Raw genomic sequence first — 26,766 nt, forward strand, 5'->3', positions numbered from 1 at the left:
TGACGAGACAACACGAGAATCGTGTAAGGGACCTTCAGATTTGTATGGTTGTATGGCCTCCTCTCCGAAGAAACTATAAGTAGACTATATCAAACACTCCACAAAACATCTTCTTAATGGGTATTTGTTTTCTAGCTAAAATAAGCATTCTGTGTCACGGTGGGCCCAAATCCACTACATTTTTAAAACAGTATTATCCTATTTTAAACCTAAAATAATCTTGACAAACCATATATCATTTGAAAGTGATATCATATTTGGTGATTGATTTGCAAAATAAATTACAGAGGAGCCGTAATTTATCAATTTGCAACAAGAATATTTTCATAATCCCAAGGCATGTTTAGACCTTTATTTTGAAATAGTGATGAACATGAAAAATCATAAAAGAAGGGTAGAAACCTGTTTGTTTTCATTCCAAGAGTTCAAAAGATAGCCTCCCTTCAATTATTTTAGAAAAAAAGGTCTGAATTTTTTTGAAAAATAAAGAAAAAATTAGAGATTTGCCATTTGTGATGTGGCAGGAAGGTATAATGCGCATACTTGTTATTTTTATGTTTCTTAGAGGTTGAATTCATATCAAAATCTGCCACTACTTCATAAATTGTATGAAAATTGTGGAAATAATGGTTAATTTCACTCAAAACACATATGTAAATGGTGGCACCCTTATATGGGCAGAAATTGAGTCTGGTTATCATCTTGTGGAAAAGTTTGGTACTGCGCCAAAACAAAATCTTGCTAAAAGCTCATTTTTTAAATATAAACCTAAAATTTGAAACACAACTTATTCAGATTTTTGGCTTTGATTTATTTGCAGTTTTAGAGTCGCCCAGGTTTTGATAATATATATTTTATATAAAATATTTTTTATATAAATATTAACATTTTTATATTGTACATTTTCATAAAATCAAACTCCAATAACTTTTTTTTCTCTTTCACTTTCTTAATTTATTTCACTTCAACAAAAATCTGCCAAATGTCTTATTTAAAACAAGACCTATCTTATGTCTATATTCCAAAGCATTCTTGAATTACAACCATTTAAGTTCGAAATGCGTATTTTTACGTATATTCAAAAAAGGGGGATAACACTTCAGAGGTTAAAAAAGAATTTATATTCCATCTAAATAATAAATAATATTTCAATATTTATTCTTATACCAACATCTTATACTATTCTTCATTTTTATTATCTTATTTGAGCAAAAATACAGTAAAACAACAATATTGAGAAATATTATTACAATTTTAAGCAACTGTTTTCTTTGTTATATTATATATTATATACCAATATCATTTTAAAATGTATTTTTTTATATTATTAAAATGTATTCCTCTGATGGAAAAGCTTAATTTTCAGCAGCTATTACTTCAGTGTCACACTAATATAGTAGATATAAACTATATATATATATATATATTAGTGCTGTATATTTATACAGACAGACACTATAATATATATAAACAAAAACTTGAATCGATTTGACAGCACTAATTATATATAGCATTCAGCTTTAGAAAGTTCAAAAGTAACATTATAAATATATATAATGTCAGTATTGATCAAATTCAGAATAAGAATGTATGTTTTATTCTGCAGGTGTGCAAAACACACAAGGAATTTGGTCTGGTTTCCAGAAACCAGTATGGACATCAATACAGAGTTATACTTAATGTACTGTTTAAAATACTATGTATTTACATTAAAAGTGGGAGTGCATCCTGGCTGAATCCTATATAAAAACTATTTATTTCTTCAAAAAATAATTATAACTGACCCCAAACTTTTGAATGGTATATTATATGATATTATAAGATATTATACTTTTTTTTCTTAAATGTGTTTTGTCCAGTGGGTCTCGTCTTTAAGAGGGCCGGGAGAATGTTTCCGGCTGTTCACACTCATCACTATGATGAAGAGAAAACGAGATGAGAATGGAAATGAACTATAATGGGAATAAATCCCAGGGTCTCAGATCACAATCAAGGAAAATCTGACTCGTATAGCAAACAACCAGTAAACTCGGGTAAAATGAGCTGACAAGGACAGATGTACATGGGTTGTTGCTGCAGACACAAATGAAAGCCTCTCAATCACTAACTGACATTCATCAGAAGGGTAATCGCCAATAAGCAGACATTGCTGGATGGAGCTCGATCGTGGATCAGATACTGACGGATGTGTTTGCGTTCGTTCAGAGTGAGTCATTATATTCTCTCTGGATTTGGTGTTTATGAGTGGTAAACTGCAGGTTTCAGACTGTTTACTGCCCCGAGATATGCACACATACTGTACTTTCACACATACATACAAACACAAGTTCAAACGTGCTGAAAACATGCAGGACACCACAAGCGTTACACATTCACACGCACACAAAACATTCTTGTGCAAACAAACGAAACGCGGCCCCACAGGTTCATATACACAAGCAGGCAACATACTCATAAGTAGCATGTGGTGCATGTATCCATACACATATATTCAGAGGAAGACAAACATCTCACACACACACTCTATTCATGCCAGAGGCTGACATTTATGGCGCTTTACCTGTCTAGATGATATGCTGCGATCTCTGCATTGTGCCTCTCGAAATCTGAGAAGTAGAAGAAGTCTGGGGGTGTCTCCTGCTCCCGGGTCTGCCTGCAAGGCAAAGGTTAATCTGCTGTGAGCCCCTTTCATCAACAAAGCCATAATCACAGCCCTAGCCCTTGAAACTAAAGCCACCCTGTCAAGAAAACATTAAGAGACGCCCCTCCATTACTTCTGGATTGATGTCTGGAAGAAAATGTCTTTTCTTAACACCATTTTGAAAAAAATAGGCTACCTTATTTGATTTATTACTAAAATAATTGACAGAGACAATAACTTGAATTTCTTCATGCTAATACCTTAAGCTTGTATATTAAAGGAGTAGTTCACTTTGAAAAAAACTTTTGCTGATAATTTACTCACCCCCATGTCATCCAAGATATCCATGTCATTCTTTCTTCAGTCGAAAAGAAATTAAGGTTTTTGATGAAAACATTCCTGGATTTTTCTCCACATAATGGACTTCAATGGGAACCAAAAGGTTCATGGTCCAAAAGACTTTAAATGATTCAAAGGGCTTTAAACGATTCCAGATGATGAATAAGGGTCTTATCAAGCGAAACGATCACTTATTTATTCAACAACAATTCAACGATTCAACAAACGAAATGAACGAATTGACTCGGAAAAATATTCATTCATTTTGATGAACGAGTTCGAACAGGAGAGTCACGAACGCGCATCACAGAACAGAGCAAGGCGACCATTTGAGCTTATAAAACTTAAACTTTGTTTTTGTTTTTTTTAAATGAGCGATCGTTTCGCTTGATAAGACCCTTATTCATCGTCTGGAATAGTTTCAAACCCTTTGAACAGTTTGCACTGAAACTGTCTTTTGGACCTTGAACCGTTTGGTTCCCATTGAAGTCAATTATGTGGAGAAAAATCCAGGAATGTTTTCATCAAAAACCTTCATTTCTTTTCAACTGAAGAAAGAAAGACATGGATATCTTGGATGACACGGGGGTGAGTAAATTATCAGCAAAAGTTTTTTTTAAAAGTGAACTACTCCTTTAAAGATCATGAAATTGCTTGAAGAACACATTTTCCTTCCTGTTTTGACTTAGGGTACGTTTACATGACAACGATATACTTAAAACTGAGTTTTTCCTTTGAGTTTTCCGCGTACAGACGACACCATTGTCAAAACAATTCCCATTCACACGGATCCACAAAAATGACTAAAACGTTGTATTCTCATGGATTTCATGTGACGTCACACAGTGGCGCGGCCGCCATTTGTAGGACCGAATCGCGATTGCTAACGTGCCGTCTATCTGCAGTGCTGTAAGCTGTGACAACAGCAAATCACAAAGAAATGATAAACTAAAATTTAATAACATTCCCAAAAACCCTGAACGTTGTAAGAAATGGATTTCGCGCTATCAAGAGGGATAACTGGACACCTACAGAACACTCCAGACTCTGCAGTGAGCACTTTATTTCAGGTAAGGAATGTAAGCTAATCGTTTGCAACATGGTTTGCAAACGTGAACTGTTGTAACATTAGCACCTGTTCCTTGCCTTTGCAGATAAATTCAATTAGGTAATATGTAACTGGCTTACATTTTCTAACAAAATAACTTGATCGTCATCTGTGTATCAACGTTATGTTAACGTTAATTTATCCACTTTTAGACTAACTAATTCGGTAAAACTTTACTAAGGCTTTAGTAAATGGATATTCCATCACATATAAAGCATTAATAGTCATTAATAGTTATAAAAAAGCAATTTATAAATACAGCTATAAATGCTTTATTCTTGATTACTTTATTAATGACCAATTTATCATTTCTAAATGAAATATTGCATTATTTATAAACCAGCTATTTAAGAGTTTTCAATGGAGTTGTCTAAGATTACTTAAAAGTATTTAAATTCACATTCATACATCTTATATTGAGACAAACAGTAATACTTAGTTTGTTCATAAAATCTACCTGAATTTACTCCATTTACTTAAACTTTGTGATCTTATGAATCACTGAATACTCTTAAATAACTGGTTTGTAAATAATGCTATACTTTATTTAGAAATGATAAATTGATCATTAACAAAAAATGAAAATACTATTATTAAACACATTATAGCCTAGATATGTTTATAAATCAAGTAAAAAGCATTTATAGCTGTATTTATAAACTATTTATTGTCTATTAATGCTTAAAAAATTATGTATTAACTGTTTACTCATGCTTAACTAATAATTAATAGCATGCAGTTATCATAAAAGTGTAATCACTAATTCTGAGTTGGTGATGTTAATTGGTGTCTCATTATACCACTGCAGGCAAGAAAAGTGATAATCCTCTGAACCCCGATTATGTGCCAAATCTGTTTGCCTACCTGTCACCTGAGCAACGACAAAGAAAAACCAATTGCTACAAGAAATTTGAGCAAACACAAGCTGTCAAGAGGAAGAGAAGTTGTACCAGTGATGTGTCAATGTTACCCCATGGTAAATATACTGGCAATGAGATGGACCACAGTGACAGCTTTCCTGAGAGCGGGCAGAGTGGGGAACACAGCTACTGTAAAGACCCTATCCATACTGAGAGCAGTGTAGCATGCTCCGATGAAGCCTGTCGAGAAACTGTGAAGAAACTGACAGAAGAGTGTACCAGACTGAGGGCAGAGGTCTATCAACTTAGGGACAGGGTAAGCAAGTTATCTTTCCAGCAGGAGGTGTTCAAACTAGACAATGATGAGATGGTCCAGGACTTAACTGGACTTCCATCCTATTCCAAGATGATGGTCGTCTTCACCTTCTTGTCGGGATTCCTAAAGGGGGGACCTGGGCTGACTCCCTTTGTGTAACATTTGCCCATCTGTTGTGCCCTCAGAATAGAGACTACGTAACATTGTGTTCCCAGTCTGTGTTATCCCAGTGTAACACATAACTATATGAACTGAAGTCTGTTTTATATTTGCAATAAAAAAAGGTGACAGTAAAATTCTGTTCTCATTCTGTTTATTGTTAATCATTCGTAATAATCAAATCATTCATAAAAAATCCCATATACATTATAAACCACATGGGTAATTAGGTTGTAGATTCAAACTGCATTTCTACTGTGCAAATATTTATTCCTACCAGAAACCCTGTGCCCGGCTCACAAATAGTAACTTAACCGAATGTTATTGAAAAAGGCATTTTAAACTACTGATTGAAAAATAACACTAAATGAAGATATGAACTTCATTAAAGGAATAGTTCACTTTAAAATGAAAATTCTGTCATCATTCTCACCCTCAAGTTGTTTCAAACCTGCATGCATTTCTTTCTACAGGAGAACACAAAGGAAGATATTTTGAAGAATGTCAGTAACCAAACTGGAACCATTGACTTCCATGGTAATTTTTTTTCCTACTATGGAAGTCAATGGTTCCAGTTTACTGTTTGGTTGATGACATTCTTCAAAATATCTGAGAACTGTCCCATCTTCCTGTACTGTTATCCAGTGGTATGTTGGTGTTAAACTGAGGCTTTGTGAATGCTTCACCTGAAAATGTAAATAAAAGTAAAATTAGCAAATTACAGATTAGCTTGATAAAACATATTTTACAATTGGAACACGTATAACGTCATTCTAGACAGCTATCTATATTTACATCAGTAACCTTAGTTAAACATATGGCTAAATGTGCTGTGCTCAATGTTTCTGCCTTAAATTAATAGACAGTGATTTGTCTACATTTCTGAAATTCATAACTTTGACACTCTAAAATGTAATGTACATATGCATTTTCAGTAAAGATGTTTTAAAATATTGTGAGTGCTAAAAATAAATGAGCTTATCGGACATGGCGGGGGGCGGGTTTTTGCGAACGGTCAATTTATTTCAACAATACTTTTATGTCCAGCAAGTAAAAGAGTGCCACTTACCCTTCCTGTTATCAAGAACATTTTCTTCATCTCCAGATGATAGATTCCGGGATCATTAACCCAACCTGAGGTGAAGTAGCGGTAGGCTTCAGTGCTTTTAAATGCCTTCCGGTGAATGGATAGGGATTGTGGACGAGGTAGTAAATGTCAGCGAACGTCAAATTTTTACAAGTCAGCAGTTCGTTTGAAAGTAAACACGGATCTAAACCTTATCAATTTTATTTAAATACCTTTTCATCTGTAATGAGGTGTGCTGTGCTATTTTAGTGTGCGACATCTTTCCGATCAGGAGAAGCTAACTTACTGTCGCAGCTACGCAAAGGTCCTAAAGATGGCGGCCGCAACAAAAAAGTCACGTGACTGAAACCCATGTAATACGCATGTGGATGACATCATTGTCTTCAGAGATTTGTGTTTTAGTCCGTTTTCAAAAACTTGCACTTTTTCAAAAGTTCACGTTTTCAAGCACCTAAAACGTCGTTGTTGTGTAAACGAGCGACTAAAACGCATAAAATTTTTACGCTTTTAGTTGAAAACGATGTCGTGTAAACAACCCCTTATTTCCTCTGGAAAGAGATTGTTTGGATGGGACATTTCAAATGGCTTGTGCAGTTCAAATGGGTCATGAACTGGCTTTTTAATTTTTTTTATATTGTTGTTTGAGGTCAACTTATGACATTCGCTTGGTTTTTACATAAAAATAAACATCAAAATGAATAAGTAATAGGCTATTTTTCTACCCTAGTTTTGAGCCTAGCTCAAAAACGCTCGTTTTTTACGGGCGTCTCACATTGAAGACTTGGAAGTAAACGCCCACTGCTGTGAGTGGATAACAGTTTTGCATATTATAATGAGTTTCAATCTCAACCCAGTTTGTCATCACGAGGTAGGCCTATGTTATTTAGCTATGCGTGTAATGCGCGAATCGGTGGGCGGGGCTAAACCGACCGTTTTGAAGTTGGCGTTTATCTTCTTCTGCGGGGGTGGTGTTTTATCCTCTTTGACGTCATAGTTCCCCACTTTTGAAAAACGAGTCCTTTGCTGAGCCTGGTGTCAATAAAAGCTTTTATTGGACTAACAAGGACGTTTTCAGTTCTGAAACTTACAGGATATTCTTATGATGACCTCTTAGATGTCAAAAGATCAAGGAAAATTTGATTTCTCAGTTCATCACCCCTTTAGATAATATTTAAAGGGCCATGATCTGCTAGCTATAATTGCTTTTGTTAGAATTTTCAGGGTGTTTTAGGGGGAGGGACATTTTAGTCTAAGAGAGCATTTCATTGGAAAGAAATCCGTGGAGTGCAGGATGAGTCATCAATCATTTCAATCATTTCACAGCCAGTTTCTCCATTAATGTTATATTTCTAAAGGCTAATATTGTTAGCATTAAGGAGTACACTAGCATACTGATGGCTCTAAAGCTATAACTGACATGGACTTAAAGGGTTAGTTAACCCAAAAATGAAAATTAAGTCATTAATTACTCACCCCCATGCTGTTCCAACCCCGTAAGACCTTCATCTTCACCGAACACAAATAAAGATATTTTTGATTGAATCTGAGAGCTAGATCAGTCCTAGATAGAATGCCTAAGGGACTCGCTCTTGACGGCCCATAAAGTCATTAAAGAAAAGGTTTAAATATTCCATGTGCCTACAGCGGCTCAATTATAAGTTTATCAAGCGACGAGACTACTTTTTGTGCGAAAAAATTTTTGGGTGAACTAACCCTTTAAAGCCACAGAACTTCCATTTTGATTTAATTCAAACATCCAAAATTTTAATATTGTACATGACTAGTTAACAACAGGCCAAACAATACGAAAACAATATCATTTGATCAATACTCGTAGGTCAATGGAGGGCATATCAAGTTCCAGGCAAACAATTCTCCACAGACAAGAGCCAGAGAAACTATTTTTAACCTGGGCTGACTTCATACGGTCCCACTGAAATGTTTTCAGCAGACTCCATTTCAAACATACTTGAGATTTCTCTCTTTGCTCTTCCCTTCTCTCTGTCTCTCTCTCTCTGAATGCTGTCCGAATGTCAGAACAATTAAATCCAGCTGGGTTTCTCGCCTTTCTTAATAGCCTTAATCATGTAAGGACGGTTCAAAACAATGACTTCTCTGGGAACTGAATCTTGTCACATCCCAACATCTTTGTGGCAAACCGAAGGCAAGATAGCTGGCGGGAGGAGTGCCAGCCCTGTAATGGAAACAGATCCTTATCTTGGCGAAATCAGGCATTCAGTATCGTCCTCAGCTGGCGGCAGTCGTTCAAGGCGCAGCTGTGAGACTGACACGCTCACCGATCGTTAAATAACACAGCATGGGACCTGCCAAACGAGAGTCTCCAACTTCACATTCTTCTGCAGTTCTCTCCTCAGAGCCCCGGATAATATCGCTCCACTTGCCAACTGTGAACCTCTTTTCAGGCATGAAGAGAATTAAAATGGATTTGTGTTTCTGCCGGAAGAAACAGGCCTACTTCTGCAACAAACCCAGAAGCGCCCTGGTGATGAACCCATTGGACGCTTGCCCTCAGACGCTCAGATGTTTAATTGGCAGAGAAGTGTGTACGGGTGGTTTTTTGTGGAAAGTTAACTCCCCTAAAGGACTTTCACACATTTCACACATTTTTTTGTTATTCATTTGTCCACTATCTGACAGTCTATTTACAGTTAAAAGCATATTAAATATTTATTTATACTTATATTACAGCTTGACTAGAAATTATTATTTAAGTCTCAATAAAATATCTCATAGGAGATATTTATTCACACAGTCTGAGGGCAGTTGTAATTTGTGTAATAAATTACATTTAATACGGTTTATGATAAAAATGTAATTTTAAGATTTAAAAAAAATACACTACTGTAAAGTTTGATTTTTTTCAAAGAAATTTGCATTAAACGGATTAAAAGTAAACTGAAAGTAATTTATAATGTTGCAAAAGATTTCTACTTCAATTAAAAGCTGTTCTTTTTAACTTAATATTCAGCAAAAAAATCCTAAAAATATTGTATCATGATTTCCACAAAAATCAACACAACTGTTTTCAGAATTGATAATAATATACACCAAATCAGCATATTAGTATGATTCCTGAAGGATCATGTGACACTTAAAACAGAAATAATTTGCAACACAGAAATAAATCATATTTTAAAATATACCAAAAATTATTGTATTTCACAATATTTTTGATCAAATAAATGCAACCAACTTCTTTTAAAAACATTTGAAATCTTACCGACCCCAAACCTACTGTATGAACGATAGTGTATCTCTAGTCTACACATTTAAACATTTTTGAAGAACCAAAAAACTAAGAAAAAAATAAAAATAAAAACCTTCCAAAACACAAAACAAAGCTGTTTTAATAAAAATCATTATTGGACATAAAAGTCTCTGAAGGAAACAACTGTTCACTTGTGTGACCCAAAATTCCACTTGCTTTAGCTCATAATTTCAGTACTCTGGGATCCACCTGTTTTCACAGCTATTACGATAGCTCACTGTCTAATGCACTGTAAAGTAATATTAAGTCTCTCTCTAAGCACTTATTGTGCACCACTGTGCCCAAAGACTTGACCCAGCCGAGGCCTCTGCATCGGTGACGGCACATCTGCCTCTATTCTGTATGCTTTTCATCAAATAGGATTCCATCAAGGTAAAATTTGTGATTAACATCACCTCCATAACACAAATGGTCACAACAGGAAAAAAAATAATAATACGCAGGCTTTTTAAAAGCTCAGAGACCGCAGCTGATGGCAAAACCCTCTGAGGAGTGTTCTGTGGGTGGAGAACTCGAAACTCCCTCCACTCACGCTGGCACTCCAGACAACCTTGTTAAGCTGGAGCTTGAGAGCTCTCATTTATTCCCGTAAAACCCCAGAGAGACATGAGGAAAACAACATTCGACTGGCTGCTGGACCAGAAAATTATAACAAAAGAAACCAGACACAGGCCAGCCTGTCAAAGGGTCAAAACAATCCCTCCGAAGAATTCTGTAAAGCTTAGTTTCCATTCGACATTAACGACACCTCGAAGAGAGGGAAAAAAATCCCTGTTTAAAGACAACATATAGAAATTTGAAGGCGACTACATAAAAATATAGATATTTAAATGCAACTACATAAACATATAGAACAACAACAGTTTCTAATGGATTTCATTCAATTAACAAACCAACAGAGACAAGTTTATGAGGCACTGAATATAAAAACAAAAAAGAAAAACAGCTGCAGTCTGTGTGCGTGGGATATAGATTGAAAGCTCAGGGTGATTTTTTCCCTCTATTTTCTTCAAATGCGTGATCTGTGGATGTGGTTCACCAGAAATATTGCCATGGGAATGGTCGCCACTTTTAAAGTACACTTAAATGAGCCTCAGGATGGGCCTCTGGGATCCTAAAACCAACTCAGCTGAGAGCAGAATGTCTCTAGTGATCAAAATACGCTGAGAGAGCGCTCTCCATGACCCCTGCAGTTCAAGGTAAACACACTGTTTACTCAAGCCAAGCCAATAGATTATTGATACATGCAAAGAGGCTAACAAAGACACTAGTATAAACGCTAGTCGTCGACTTATAATGGCAATATAAACAGCAATATTGGATAAGCAGCACAAATTTATTATTAGGGATGCACTAAATATGGATGCCAATAATTATTTATATGTTATGGCCAATAACCATAATGGCTGATATTGAAATTAAAACAATACAAAGAAATGAACAAGAACATAGGCATCACAACATTATAATGTATAATATTAAAAATGAATATTAATTTTGAGATTTGCTGACTTGAACAGTTAAAGGCACTCTATGCAAGATCTGTACCTTAATATAACAGCTTCAGTCATTTCGGTGGTTAACAAAGTCATAGTAGGGCGAATCATCCTGGTAGTGAAGCTTGGGGGGACGCCGCCGGAAAAACCAGCCATGACACAGCTCGCGAGCATCACAAAATGCTTTACGGCAACGACGTCACACACATCAACAACAACATACTGTGTGAAGCTACTTGCGCGCATCCAAGAAAACTCGGTCAGAAATGTCCAGAAAAAGGGAAAGAGAATCGGACCGTGCTAGAAACTGGACAGGAGTCCACTCGGTCGGGCTTTCACTCGTTGGCGCGAGTTTAAAAGCAGCACTGATTGTAACTGCGATGCTGACTGGCGATCTTGTGATGGACTTGTAAGTAAATCTCTTATTTGTCAACTTGTTTACGTTCTATGCTGTATGTTGCTGCGCTAGCTTGTACTGTAGTTTGTCATTTTTTACGGTGCTGTTCATTCATCTGTTGTTGATAATTAGACCGGTTCAATAATTCCCACACATCTAGCTAGCTTTCGTTTACAAAAGCTGTAAGCAGACTTCCTAACAAACAGTTGTTTCTCTTAGTTTTGTTGTTTTTTTTTCGTTATGTTTTATTGCCGAGGTTGCCACAAGCCTGAGTCAATATCTCACATAATTATAAGGACATATATAAGCCTAGAGGTTGTAAATAGTGTAATTGAACACAATTTGCTAACTATTTTGTCAATCATGTCTAATGAAATCATAACGGCAAATGAAATAATACATTAGCCCTACACTATAGGCTATTTACTTGTGATTTAGCAGAAATCATGTAAAAATGTTATAAGCCAGCAAATGCAATAGGCAACTTTATTATTATAAAGTAGTCTAAAACTTGACAGTAGTTCAGTAGGTATGCAGTAACAGGGGAATAACGGTTATTTACGACAATGCAAGTACACCACAGAGGCTCTAGTGGTCACTGTTTTACAAAAAAAAAATCACGGAGTGCATAGTGTGGCTTTAATTAGCTCGCAATTACATATCCAGTGACTGCCTGTATATATTTAAAGGGTCATTCCACCTCTGGAAAGATGAATGTGTATTTAAAATGGGTCATTTATATAGAAGAAATGTGAAATTATTTTTGAATTTGGAGCTTTCTAGACTGAGAAAAGCCAGAAGATGTATTTTTGGCTTATGTGCATGAAAGACAACAACTCCCAGAATGCACTTGCTTCGCTTCCCGAGGAGGCGACGCCTACGGTAACAGAGCGCAGGAGTTAAACAACAAGTCAAGGCAAATCTAGTGAGTCTCAGTGATGAGTCTGCTCGAAAATGTGTTTTGAGATTGCCCAAAATGTCTGGGATTCGGCTTTTGCTTTCTACAGTCGCCATTCATCATGTTTACTGCGGCGAGCGGATGGTAACCCCTGAAGTTACTACTCGGCTTTCTACACAGAACAAAAGCCTGCTAGCTTAGCTTCCAAAAAAGATGGCTGACTCTATGTGTAATCCCAATCCTCCATAATGCATCCGTCTGCGTATTTAGTACCTTCGTCCATTTTTTCAAAACATTTCTGCCGGTGAAATCAAACGCACTGGCAGTGATCTGTGATAGGTCTGTTAGCGCATTAGGTCCAACCCCCAATGGGTAGGTTTGAAAGGGTGTTGACTATTGCTAGTAGTCTTTACAGAAATCCCCCCTCTAACAATTCCTCCAACAATGACGTAAAATGCCGATTTTTGCATCATTATAGGAGGTAGTGAAAAAGGTAAATAGCAGATTTCTCTCATCTCAGGGGAAAATGAGAGTGTTGCACGACCCTTCAATAGTATAACTGGGTTTCTAACAATGGAAAGCTTAATGCAAATGGGTGGAGTGTCCCTTTAAGATTTAAAAAAAACTCAAACACTGGCTATTGGCAATACTGTATTTATATATTGTGCATCTCTAATTATTATTATTCATTAAACTAATTAACACTTCATTAACTTAATTGTTGGGTGTTTGAGGATGCCAAGCAAGCAACTATATAGAAATATAGAACATGAATATAGAATATAATATAGAATTTATAGCCATTGTACAACAGTTTCTAATGGATTTCTAATGGATTCTAATGGATGAAATCCCAGGTTTTGGAGCTAACACTAAACAGATGCTTGGAACTTTTATTAATTAGTCCAAATCCGCCATGAAATTGCCAAATATCAGCCAATCAATCGCCCTGGCTGAGATATAGGCCTACATCGGTGTTTCACTGTACGCATATGGTTTCAAGACCATGGCTACATGTAAAAGCTGGCATTGCAAACAATAAAACAGTAGCAGATGACAAAATTCCTGACAGACAAAGTTAAAAAATTTACAGAAAAAAAAATGTTAAGAAAACACACAGGAGCAAACAAATGAATCTAACAGGACACGGTATCTAGGACACTATATTCTGCCAAATCCCTTAGTTGGCTTTACACTGGACAAACACGAAAAAAGCTCACACAATAGCCATGAAAGCAAATTCATCTCACAAAGCCTGATGGCGGCAGCACTTGTAAAAGCTTATCCCAGCATTCTTAGGAGGTGTGTTGGTCAGACTGCGATGGCGAAAGAAGAAAAAACAGTGTTCAAGCAGACACTTCTGGAGCCTTAAAGGGACAGTTCACCCAAAAATTAAAAATGATTAGTCATTATTTACTGATACTTGCATCTATTCAAACCTGAATGGCTTGAACACAAAATTAGTGTTGACCAAGCTGCTCTTTTTCATACAATACCAGCCACTGCCCCCATTCACTTTCATTATACAAAGAAACAGCTTGGACATTCTTCAGAATATATATATTTTTGTTCCACAGAAGAAAAAAGACAGGTTTGGAGAGACCCAAGGGTGAGTAAATGATGACAGAATTATCATTTCTAGGTGAACTTTCACTTAAAAGAAAAACTGTTGGTGCGAGTACTAAATCTGGTCACTACCCAAGCTGTTTTCCACAAGAGCCACTCTGTGACTTTTTGACTGTGAATGATGATCAAACGGAGCATTGTTTAAACTGCAGAAGCATGCAGAAATGACCTTTGGAGCGAATTTCATGGCGTTGGGAGCAAATATTAGAGATGGAGGCACAAGGACGGGAATAAAGCTGCGTTCTGTGGCTTGTTTGTGATAACAGGTAACAGGTAATGTCAAGAGGCGGCTTACATTACAAACTTCAGCAGTCACTGTTTCTCACAGCACTGCAGTTGAAAAAGACAGAATAGTGCAGAATGCTGGTATATACACACTCACCTAAAGGATTATTAGGAACACCATACTACTACTGTGTTTGACCCCCTTTCGCCTTCGGAACTGCCTTAATTCTACGTGGCATTGATTCAACAAGGTGCTGAACGCATTCTTTAGAAATGTTGGCCCATAATGATAGGATACCATCTTGTAGTTGATGGAGATTTAAGCTCTCATTCCACCACATCCAAAAGATGCTCTACTGGGTTGAGATTTGGTGACTGTGGGGGCCATTTTAGTACAGTGAACTCATTGTCATGTTCAAGAAACCAATTTGAAATGATTCGAGCTTTGTGACATTGTGTATTATCCTGCTGGAAATAGCCATCAGAGGATGGGTACATGGTGGCCATAAGGGATGGACTTGGTCAGAAAGCATTTAAATGATGCCCAATTGGCACTAAGGGTCTAAAGTGTGCCAAGAAAACATCCCCCACACCATTACACCACCAGCACCAGCCTGCACAGTGATAACAAGGCATGATGGATCCATGTTCCCATTCTGTTTACGCCAAATTCTGACTCTACCATCTGAATGTCTGATGACTCATCAGACCAGGCAACATTTTTCCAGTCTTCAACTGTCCAATTTTGGTGAGCTCTTGCAAATTGTAGCCTCTTTTTCCTATTTGTAGTGGAGATAAGTGGTACCCGGTGCAGTCTTCTGCTGTTGTAGCCCATCCGCCTCAAGGTTGTGCGTGTTGTGGCTTCACAAATGTTTTGCTGTAACTAGTGTAAACCCAAGAAATGGTTGTGTGTGAAAATCCCAGTAACTGAGCAGATTGTGAAATACATAGACCGGCCCATCTGGCACCAACAAGCACGCCACGCTCAAAATTGCTTAAATCACCTTTCTTTCCCATTCTGACATTCAGTTTGGAGTTCAGGAGATTGTCTTGACCAGGACCACACCCCTAAATGCATTGAAGCAACTGCCATGTGATTGGTTGAGGAGATCAGTGTTTCCCAACCCTGTTCCTGGCGGCACACCAACACTGCACGTATTCTTTGTCTCCCTTTTCAAACACACCTGATTCAACTCATAATCAGATGGGTTAGTGAGCTGATGAGTTGAATCAGGTGTGTTTTAAATTAGGGAGACAAAGAATATGCGCAGTGTTGGTGTGCCGCCAGGAACAGGGTTGGGAAACACTGGAGTAGATAATTGCATTAATGAGAAATTGAACAGGTGTTCCCAATAATCCTTGAGGTGAGTGTAGCCAGGCCTTTTCAACTTGTTCTGAACCAGTGACATGCATCATTGTTTTAAGAAACTTGTCAAAGCAAACGGCGATGTAATTTCTCTTTGTTTGAAAATGTAAGTGGTCGATGCTTTTCCATCTCTGCAGGGCGACCTCTCCTGAGTTAAGGCCAAACCATTCCTCCTCTCTGGCTTAAAAGTGCTGCTGGCAGGTCAGTGGGGATGTCTGATATTATTGTTGCGTTTGACAGTGGCGGTCGAGTTGTTGATGAGCGTGAGAGAAGAGACTGACGTCGGCCTTGAGCCTGCTTTATGCGAGGGGATATTCAGAGCTGCTGTAAATAATTCCACAGAGAAATGCTTTTCTCTCTGTCTCTGATGCGGCTTTTTTATTTTAAAGCTCTGACAGGTTTATTGAGGTACATTTCTATATTTGTTTACACACAAGGCCAGCATATACAGTATCTTTAGGACTATAGGCTTTCTGAATGTAATGCGCTTAATTGTGAGCCAGTTCACCCACAAAAGAAAGTTTTGTCATCATTTACTTACCTACATGTCACTCCCACATATTTTTGTTGTTTGGTGAAACTCGTGTTTTGGCATTAATGAGATTGCAAAAAAAAAATGGATGAGGTTTCAGGGAGTGTTTGTGAAAGTACTCATTATTTTTTACAATCTATCCATCAATGCCAGTAGGATTAGGCAAAATTCAGAAAACCTGAAGATCTGGCTCCCTGTGTGTGAATTTCAATTCAATTTCCACAACCCACATGAAGCACAATGAATGGGAATTTGAATTGGAATGAAAAGAAGAGGACATTTACAGAACAATAATTCAGAGAAATTCAACACAGGTGATGCCTTCTGGGAAATGCAGTGTTCTTCAATCCTGGTCTGCAAAAACAAATAGATTAATCTATTTACCATTCTCTCTGTCCACAAGTGCTATACACATTCAAACATCAAGGCTTTTTAAAGTTGACTTAAAGATGAATTTAATCTACTTTTTAAATGGATGGCATAGATCTTATTGTGAAAGATTAATCCATGTGTGTTTAAAAAAAATGATACCTTGAAATTTTTAATCCAAATGCTATTGTTGGACTTTCCAATGAAACCGACTACTCTCTCTTAACGTATGCAGGACTTCTCCAATCATTAAGTCATCATTTAGCTCACCTTCATCTTTATCTTCACTGCATTCTCAAAATCCAAAGAACCAAACATTTTTTCTTTTACAAACGGCTACACTTGAATATATCTGTTCAAATATATAAAATAATATCTCTTTTCATATTCCAAGAGTTTGGAGCTCCATATTCACTATATCATACACTGTAAAAAAAATATTTTCATGATTAGTAATCACAACATTTTTTCTTTTGTCAAATCAACTTAATTTATGTATTTCAGATAACATAATATTTTGAGTTTCTGAAGATTAAATCAATCTCCTTCACTGTATTAACTCATGTTTTCCATTTCAATGAACTTAAAATTTTAAGGCAACCAGGTTACTTCATTTTTTTAAGTTAAACCAACAATATCTTTTTACAGTGAATATATGAGTCAATAATCGCATCTATATCGAATATGATATAAAATGCGATAACTCGATAATGCTTTTTAAGTGTGTAAAATACATTTAAATTATATTTATATATACTTTAAAACTGAAAATAATATAACTAACATACATGTTACTAATATAATAAACAATATAACTAACACAAATAATGCGATATTTGATAATGCTTTTTAAGTGTGTAAATACATTTAAATTATATTTATACATACTTTAAAACTGAAAATAATATAACTAACATACATGTTACTAATATAATAAACGGTAACACTTTATTTCGATAGTCCACTTTAGACATTCTACAAACTATAAGTAACTTTTCAACTACATGTCAACTAACTGTCATTAGAGTATTAATGGACTGTCTGCTTAATATCAGCTAACACTTTATTTTGTTGGTCCCCTAACAGACATTCAACTGACTGTAAGTAAACTTGGCGACTACAAGTAAACGTATTCTCCTAACCCAAAGCCAACACCTAACCATAACCTAACAGTCTACTATAATATACTAATACTCTAATGAGAGTTACTTGACATGTAGTTGAAAAGTTACTTATAATTAGTAGAACGTCTAAAGTGACTATCGAAATAAAGTGTAACCTAATAAACAATATAACTAACACAAATAATGCGATATTCGATAATTGCTTTTTAAGTGTGTAAAATACATTTAAATTATATTTATATATACTTTAAAACTGAAAATAATATAACTAACATACATGTTACTAATAGCCTATAATAAACAATATATAACTAACACACATTCTTTTTTTTGTGAGAGAGAAAGCATCCTTACAAATTCTGAAAGGGAACAGCAGTGTTTTACTGTAGCATTACATAAAAATGTAACGTATGTAAACCAGTTATGGTTGAAATAAATATATACTGATTCTAATTAAAGCTACAAAAGTTTTTTAGTCAGGTGTAGTGAGTGATTTTCTCTTAGTCTTTTGTTGTTTGATTAACATTAAGCACACAGATAGAAACAGGTTTATAGGCTGCTGTCACTTTAAGAGCTGCACAGAACCTATATATATATTTATTGTTACATGTGTGCTTTCTTTCTCAACTGTTTAGCCCACTTAAGACATAACTGACTGTGTTTACATGAACTGCGAGTGAATTTGGCCAAGCTGTGGAAGAGGACTGAACTCGGGATCATGTAAAATCTGAGAGGCGGCTTTCTGTGTGTGCGAATACTTCACATATTGCATTTCATAACATTAAACATGTCACACTTATGCAACAGTCATGAGTCCTGTCTACTCTCTGCAGCGACCTTTTTAAATCCTGCAGTTATCGCAAGGCATTTTGATATGCAAATCATGATGTACATTTGCAATATTTTAATAATTTCGATACGCAGCCCTACATAAAATACACATGAAAAAGATATATTAAAATATTTTTTTTTCTAAAGGTTCAATAAAATGTTCAATTTAAAAAATGTTAATGTTTAACAGATTTTTCTAACTAATTATTATGTTTGTCAGTCTTTACAGGGTTAATCTAGGATCTAGAATCAAACTTTTAAGAGTGAAAAAATACACATCACCTTTAATATCAAGTGTAATGTTTGTATTTCACCTCTCTCTCTTTTCTCACACTTACACAGATGTGCTTAAGGGTGTGAGATGGAGCTCTGTGAGCCAGCTGTTTTCTTTAAGTGTAGTACAAGCGTGAACAACAAAAAAAAAAAAACACTCAGGAACAGGCTGCAAAAAATTTGCTATGAGAAACTTGGCTAGGCTGAACATAATGAAAGATCCTTTGCACATGTATTGTGTTTCTGAGATAAGCATTGAGTGCTCTCACAATCACTGAACATGAGACTTCTGAGTGAGATGACAGTGGACTAGATCTTGACTGCAAAGAAAACCCAGGCACTCACAGGAAACAGCACACACACGCACACACACAGGAATGGAGAGAGTCAGAGATGAAGAGCTAGGGGTTAATGAAGAGAGAGAGAGAGAGAGAGAGAAAAAAAGAGAGCACACACTGAGCTGAAAGACAGGCAGGCTTAAATAAGTGAGACCACAGCATCAGCCTCTCATGCGCATCATCCCTGTAATGGCATCGTGTAAATATTCCAGCCAGATCAACAAGCCATAAAGAGGAATCCATCATCTGCACATAATCTCTGACAGATTTACTGGCCTGGGCTGACAGGCTTCCCTGTATGATAGCACGTCTGGGATAACACCCCCCACATGCGCGCACACACACACACACACACACACGAGCCACAGAACACATCTCCTGCCTGACAACTGACAAGGGAGCTGGAGGTGACGGCTGCGCTATCAGGTTAAAGTGTGCAGTGTGTGGACGGTTTGCTTTCAGTATTGTGGTTTGATCTGGGCTCTCCAATGTTGAAGAGGCTGCTGTCACACATCTCAAAGTGGAGGAAATGCAGTTTGGGGAACAATATGATACATTTAGTGATTAGAGATGTTTTGAGATGCAAAAAAAATATTCTGATGCATTATGATATATATTGTTTCATTTGACTACACTAAGACTTTCATATGCCAATTTCATGGGTCACTATAAATAGTCTAAGGAAACCTAAATGCATATAAAATAAAATAGAAAAGTACGAATAGAAAGTAAAAATGTTGCCAGAATACTTATCATCATAACCATCATCATCATCATCATCATTCACTATAGCCAGAATTAAATCCATGTTTAAAAATAATAAAAAATGTAATAAAATAACACAAAACAAACAAACAAACAAAAAATAATAGCTAAAAGAGAACCTAGATATAAGGTTAAATATCATAAAAAATAATCAGGATTATTATTATTATTTACTATAACAGAGGATTGTTAAAATAAAAATTCTATACATAAAACAAAATAACCTAGATACAAATTAAAGAAAAAAATAAGTACATATATATTTATGATTATAAAATATAGACTTATATAATTATATAGGGATAATTATTACTTAATATAACCAAAAACTAAATTCCCGTTAAAATATAAAATACATAAACAATAAAGTATTATAATAATTCATTACTACTGTTATAAAATATGTAATAAAATAACACAAAACAAACAAACAAAAAATAATAAAAGAGAAGCTAGATATAATGTTAAATATAATAAAAATGTTCAGGATTATTATTATTATTTACTATAACAGAGGATTGTTAAAATAAAAATTATATACATAAAATAAAACAAAAAACCTTGATACAAATTAAAGAAAAAATAAGTACATATATAATATGGACTTATATAATTATATAGGTATAATTATTAATTAATATAACCAAAAACTAAATTCCCGTTAAAATATAAAATACATAAACAATAAAATGACTGTAATGTATTATAATAATTCATTACTACTGTTATAAAATATGTAATAAAATGACACAAAACAAACAAACAAAAAAAAAATAACAAAAGAGAACCTAGATATAAGGTTCAATATAATAAAAACTGTCAGGATTATTATTATTATTTACTATAACAGAGGATTGTTGAAATAAAAATTATATACATAAAATAAAACAAAATAACCATATACAAATTAAAGAAAAAAATAAGTACATATATAATTATGATTATAAAATATGGACTTATATAATTATATAGGGATATTAATTACTTAATATAACCAAAAACTAAATTCCCATTAAAATATAAAATATATAAACAATAAACGGACTGTAATGTAATATAATAATACACTACTACTGTTAATATTTTTTTTCTGTCATTCTTTATTTATTTTTTCTTTTATATTATATATTTATATTATCATAAGGCTCTATGGAAATATTGCAGCAATACACATAAACCCTCACTGGATCACAAACTCTCTGAAATCAGGAGGTCTCAGAAACTCCCAGAATGCTCTCATCTTACTCCTATTTCATTTTCACAAATTTAATATACCCAAGTAAATTAAAGTCTTTGATTTAAAAATGGGCTTAAAAATACGATTTCCTATTTCACCCACTGCCTAATATCATCCTTGAGAGACAGCGTACTGAAACTCCATGATCCACACAGGCCTAACATCCAAAGACAAACAGCTCCTATCTCTGCCCTGCAGGTCTGCTCGTCTCCTCTCTCACTGGCTGGCCGACCTCATTGAATCAAAACTCTCACTCCTTTATTCATTTATTTTGGTCATTCAAACATAAACGTGTATCGTTTAAGAGCAGGTCTATGGGGCGTTCAGCCATGAATGCCGTACCTAGGTGCCTCTGATGTGAGGGGTGAATTGTGGTGGCGTGGCCTGTGAAATAGAGCCTTGTATCCATGATCAAGGCTGTGACCCTGTCAGTCTCTATTACCAAGCTTTATCACTTTCTGCTGGTCGTAAAAAACCCCAGCCTGGGTTAATGATGAAATGGTGAGATGGGCCACATGATTTGTAATGACCTAAAATCAAACGTGACACTGAACGTTAACCAAGAATAACGGTCATAAACTAGGTTACAAAAAGAGAATCACACTGCCAATACATCTGTCAAAATGACCAATAAATTTGAAACATCAAACACCCACTTGTCAGTTGGTACTTATTTTAAGACTTTTTATTAAATTAAAATATATGGTAAAACAAGCAGTGATGTGATACTACTGTTTTTACCCGTATTGTTTAATTGGTTAAATGATAAAATCCTATGCTCTGCAAGGAACCAAGTTAATGCTAAATTTAGGCAGGGCCAGAAATGAACTTTTCCATTTAGGGGCAATATTGCCCACTGGAATTGATTTCCAGGGCCAATTTTTATGATAACCTTATTAAATGTATCTTTTACGTCAAACGTGTAAATTTAATTAATTACTTCAAGTTTTATCATAACAATTGTATCAACAAAAATCAGAATAGTGCAAAGGTGGAACATAATTTGCATCTGACATGGCATGTTTATTTACATGACAATTGCATTTAAATAAACTAAACTTAAAAAACAGGAATTAAATACAGGGCAGAACTGCGATATGAAAAATCATTATTGTTTGTGATTTTGTAATAATGATTTTTAATGTTTATTAATACATAAATTGGCTCTTTCTTGCAGGCTACACAGACAAAACAAGTTAAGAAGTGTTCATGAATCATTTTATTGCTTTTTATGCATTAGAAAATTAAGACTTTACATTGGTTGTTTTAGTTCGAAAAACGTTTTTTTTTTTGTTCTTCGTACTACTAAGAACAAATACAGAAAGCAAGCAAAAATATTCCCCATCACTGAAGCGGTCCAAGCACCTAGCATGAGTTATGCACTCTCGCAAAAACTTCCATTATAGTCACTGAAAAGTAGTTGTCTGCATTGCAAAACGAATCTCGTTTACATTGTATCTGCACTTCGTTGTTTATGATGAGAGATTCCGCAAGAGAACATAATTCAGTGAGCGTGAGCACTAAACAAACTCTTTATCACCGGTCTAGACTAAACGACTCTGATTGGATCATTACATTCATACGCTCAACAGAAATGCATCTGATTGGTTCGCAAATTTCAGATTTAAATTAGTTGTGTAGGAACTAAGGATTTGTATTGCCAATAATCTGGCGATACAGCACGTATCACAATACAGACGTACAATCCCAGACAGCAAACTGACATTGAATCAACGTGGAAACGACGTCTCTCATGACATTGAAACAACGTTGATTTTGCTCATCGAATTAACGTTGAACCAACGTCAGAAGCGGCATTCTTCAAAGCTAAATGAAAATCGAAAATTGGTTTGCTTTCATAACGTTGAAACAACGCTTTGATTTCAAGTTGATTTTCCGTTAGTTTTGAAAGAATGACGCGTCTGACGTTGGTTCAACGTTAATTCAATGAGCAAAACAATGTCAGATCAACGTTGTTTCGATGTCATATTTTCACGTTGATTCAATGTCAGTTTGCTATCTGGGATCCGATATATTAAAAAAAAAATAATGTTATAAAGAACACCATGGGCCCTATCTTGCACCTGGCGCAAATGACTTTATACACGGACGCATTTATCATTCCTATTTTGTACCTGCGCAAAGCATTTTATTTTCCTCCACAGACGCACGGAAACTAGGAAATGAACTTGCACTCCCTGGGCGGGTCGGCGCAAAAAGGAGCCGCGTTTCGGCGCAAACAACCCCAGGTGCTATTTTGCAGTTCCAGAAAACAATTGCCGAAAAAAAAACTGTTCTAAAGTCACTTGCGCGGTACATTCAGATGCTATTTTAAGCGTGCATGGTTGGCCATAATACAGAGTGTGAACAACGCGCATACAGATGATTCTCTCATCTACACAGATGCATTTTACTTTTTGCAAATGATACATTATTATAAGGAAAAATATATAAACATGAGGGAAAGCATTGTTGTGTCCATGACGATGGGAAAAATAGGCATAAAGCATACACATTTACCCAAATTATTATATGCATGTTTAACCAAAGCTAATTTGGGTGGGTTTGTCCCATCGCCAGTGCCACTTCTCTTTCTTTTACGGCCCTGACGAGAACATTGATCTCCTCGGCTGTGAACCGATGCTTAAGTGCGCCTGGTAAATGCGCCGTTAAAATAGAATTGCGCAAAGCGCACCTTGTTCATCGCGCTCTTAAAGGGAATGTGATATGACGCTCTTATTGGTTTGTTTCTGTTACCCCCAAACCACACCTATGAATAATGAAGCTACTTCAGACCAACCCCTTTTAAACTTTTAAGAGTCATTTATCCCGCCGGTAATATAGCAACAGCACCCAAGACCCGCCCACAAAGTTACTTGCACTTTGCGCTTGCCACTTGCTTTCAGATCGTTAAAATAGGGCACCATATGCACAAAATCTGCATTTGAATTTATAATCACCACGCTGGAGCCAGAATAATTGTATCATCTTGTGAGCTGGATTTGCTAATGCTAACGCTAGCGATTCACCCATGTTTGCATGTCCCCTTCACAGTTTGCGTTCTCAGATAACACTGCCGATACAGTGTTCGATACAGGATTGCGCAATATTCCAGTGTATTGATATTTTCTTACACCCCTAATAGGGACAATTTGGTGCCATTTTTGCCCCAAGCCCCTGTAATCTCCAACTCTGCTTATGGGTCATGTCAAGTTTGTGCAATACTGCAGTTCCAAGCACCTCCATGTACAGTAATGGACTGCTCCATCTCAGCCACTGCTTTCCAGCAGCAAGAAAGCATCTGCCATTATCATTTACAGTATAATTACAACTGACCCATGGGATCGGTGAGTATTTCTCATCGATTTCCGGTGCTCAGCTATGCTTTTCTAGCCAAACATGTCCTTTTCGTTGCTTATAAAAATAGGACAAAGCCCTGATGAGGTCAATGTTAAATGCATTATCTGAGATTTTGCCTTCTGCTGAAAACAATTATAATGAGGTTATTGTGATTCCCATCAAACAAAGATCTCAATAAAAATATAATTTTTTTCTCCTTAACATTTTTCAAGGCACTTTAACGATTGACTTCAGTATCTGGTGCGACCTCCATGCTCTTTATTGTCTTGTGTTTAGATAGTAGTGGCATCCATTACAGGCTTTTACAGCTCGATCTAAACCAAAGTTTCACTAAACAGTTTTGCAGGCTACATAAAATCAAAAATGTGAGTTTTTATGGCTTTTAGATTTTAGCTCTGAGGTCATCTATATTCTATCTAGTATACTCCTAAAATTTGTCAAAAAATAGATGCCCCCATCCACGCAATGACCACTTATTTTTATTATCTTTATTGAAATGGTATAGAAGCATGCTCAACCTCAAAATTGGATGGCTGTAATACTGTACATATAAAAAAGTAGCAAATCATCTTTCATGATTGTGACATAATCTTATCTACTCCATGTTCTTCTATTAAAAGGAGCAACAACACAAATCATAAAACGAGTGATTAAATGCTGTGTCTAAAATGTCAAGTGAAAAAGCTTTACAAAACAGAAATGTAAGGATCACACAATACAACACCTTTTCAAAAAGCCCATTAATCACTGATGCCTCTAAAACAATCATGTTAGCATGCCTGCAAAGCTCTGAAAGGAAAGTGGTGTCTTAAGATGTATGACTTACAGTAGAGAAGAGAAAACAAGCAAATTGCTTTGCCTATACAGCAATTAGCACTAATTTGTAAGGCTGAGTCCTCCATTTTGGATTTGGCTCTCAGTGCACGTAGCATACCTTAATTGTCTCTCCTCAGACTAAAGCCTGCAGCTGAGAACACAAAGGCAATTCTTCAACCGCAGGAAAACAATGCTAATGCTAACCCTGGGAACAGCAGAATAACTGCTCAGGGGATGACCAACTCTTGACTTTACAAGGGGATGTTTTCTTTATTGTTAAATATAAGCTACCACATTAGCCTTTGTCTTACAGTGGAAAAGGCGAATATCGGTCCGCAGCATTAGGTGTTATCTTCTGACTGGAAAACAACACAGAGTTTGCTGCAACGCAGTCAGAAGCGAAACAGCAGGATATGACAGAGCTCTTGGGAGAAGGCTTTACATAATTTATATCCCATATTCTCCCTCCACTCTTAAGGGGCATTACAAGGAATGTCTAGCATTCCAACAGCCTAATGGTCATAAGCTGCTGTGAGTGTGTTGTGTATATATGTGCATTTAAAGGTCGATTATTGACAGCACAGGATGAGTCAACTAGACATTTTACAATAACTAGACCCACACTCAATCTGTGCCTACAGAGATCTACAGAAAGCTCTGGAAATTAGTACACAAGTTTATTTGAGTTTTGAGTTTATTTATTTAACATTATGGCTATTTTTGATTATGTTTTCAGCTACTCTTAACTCTGTTTAACACAGGAATAGAATCCGGACTGGAATTCTTTTTTTTTTTGGCTCTTCAGTCTTCTGTACAATAAATCTGTCATGTCTAGAAAACAAAACAAAACAAGCAAATGATCTTAAAGTTCTCCAATTATGTCATTTTAAAGCCACACTGCGGAAGTTTTGGCCACTAGTGGCGCTCGACCTGTAACTTTCACGTCTAGCATCCCTAGAGGCCACAAGCTCCGCAGCAATGTCGCAAATTAAAGTCAACAAACAGTCAACCAGTCAGCCTCCCGTGTCTTTAGATTGTGTGTGCTTGCAGTGTTTGAGGCGGGCCGGGCAGCTTTGCCACGCTCGATTCCCTTATAGCAGTCGGCTGAGAGAGAGCGAGTCGGGTGAGCCCCGCCTTCTTCCTTGTAGCTGTTGTTCGGCCATGACGAAAACATACAGACGGCAATCAAAGGCGAGTTGAGCACTAACGTCAGAATCTGAGGAAGTTGGGGTGGTGGGGGAAGTGACGTATGCCGTAAAGCGGTCGAATTTTGTAGTTCTTTTTGTGCTCGGGTTCCTACCCGAAACCCGAAGT

At 36.1% G+C, this 26,766-nt stretch overlaps 2 protein-coding genes across 2 annotated transcripts in view; one reads left to right on the forward strand and one right to left on the reverse strand.

The window, feature by feature from the left end:
* fam20cb (FAM20C golgi associated secretory pathway kinase b) overlaps window positions 1–26,766 on the reverse strand; it is a 61,419-nt gene that overhangs the window by 9,333 nt on the left and 25,320 nt on the right. The window contains exon 4 of the mRNA XM_039684412.2: window positions 2,561–2,653. Within this exon, the coding sequence (XP_039540346.2) occupies window positions 2,561–2,653 (93 nt within the window). The remainder of the gene's footprint in view (window positions 1–2,560; window positions 2,654–26,766) is intronic.
* LOC120489415 (uncharacterized) lies at window positions 3,935–6,064 on the forward strand. Its single transcript, XM_089121849.1, has 2 exons — window positions 3,935–4,050; window positions 4,897–6,064. Exon 2 carries the CDS (start codon window positions 5,052–5,054, stop codon window positions 5,421–5,423), a length of 372 nt encoding a protein of 123 aa, XP_088977975.1. The 5' UTR covers window positions 3,935–4,050; window positions 4,897–5,051; the 3' UTR covers window positions 5,424–6,064.

Source organism: Pimephales promelas, chromosome 17 (genome assembly GCF_988280905.1).
Source record: "Pimephales promelas chromosome 17, fPimPro1.hap1.1, whole genome shotgun sequence".
Classification (NCBI taxonomy): domain Eukaryota; kingdom Metazoa; phylum Chordata; class Actinopteri; order Cypriniformes; family Leuciscidae; genus Pimephales; species Pimephales promelas.

Bases quoted from the DNA above. Each gene is read 5' to 3' on its own strand.
- LOC120489415 (XM_089121849.1), top strand. From the start codon at position 5,052: ATGTTACCCCATGGTAAATATACTGGCAATGAGATGGACCACAGTGAC.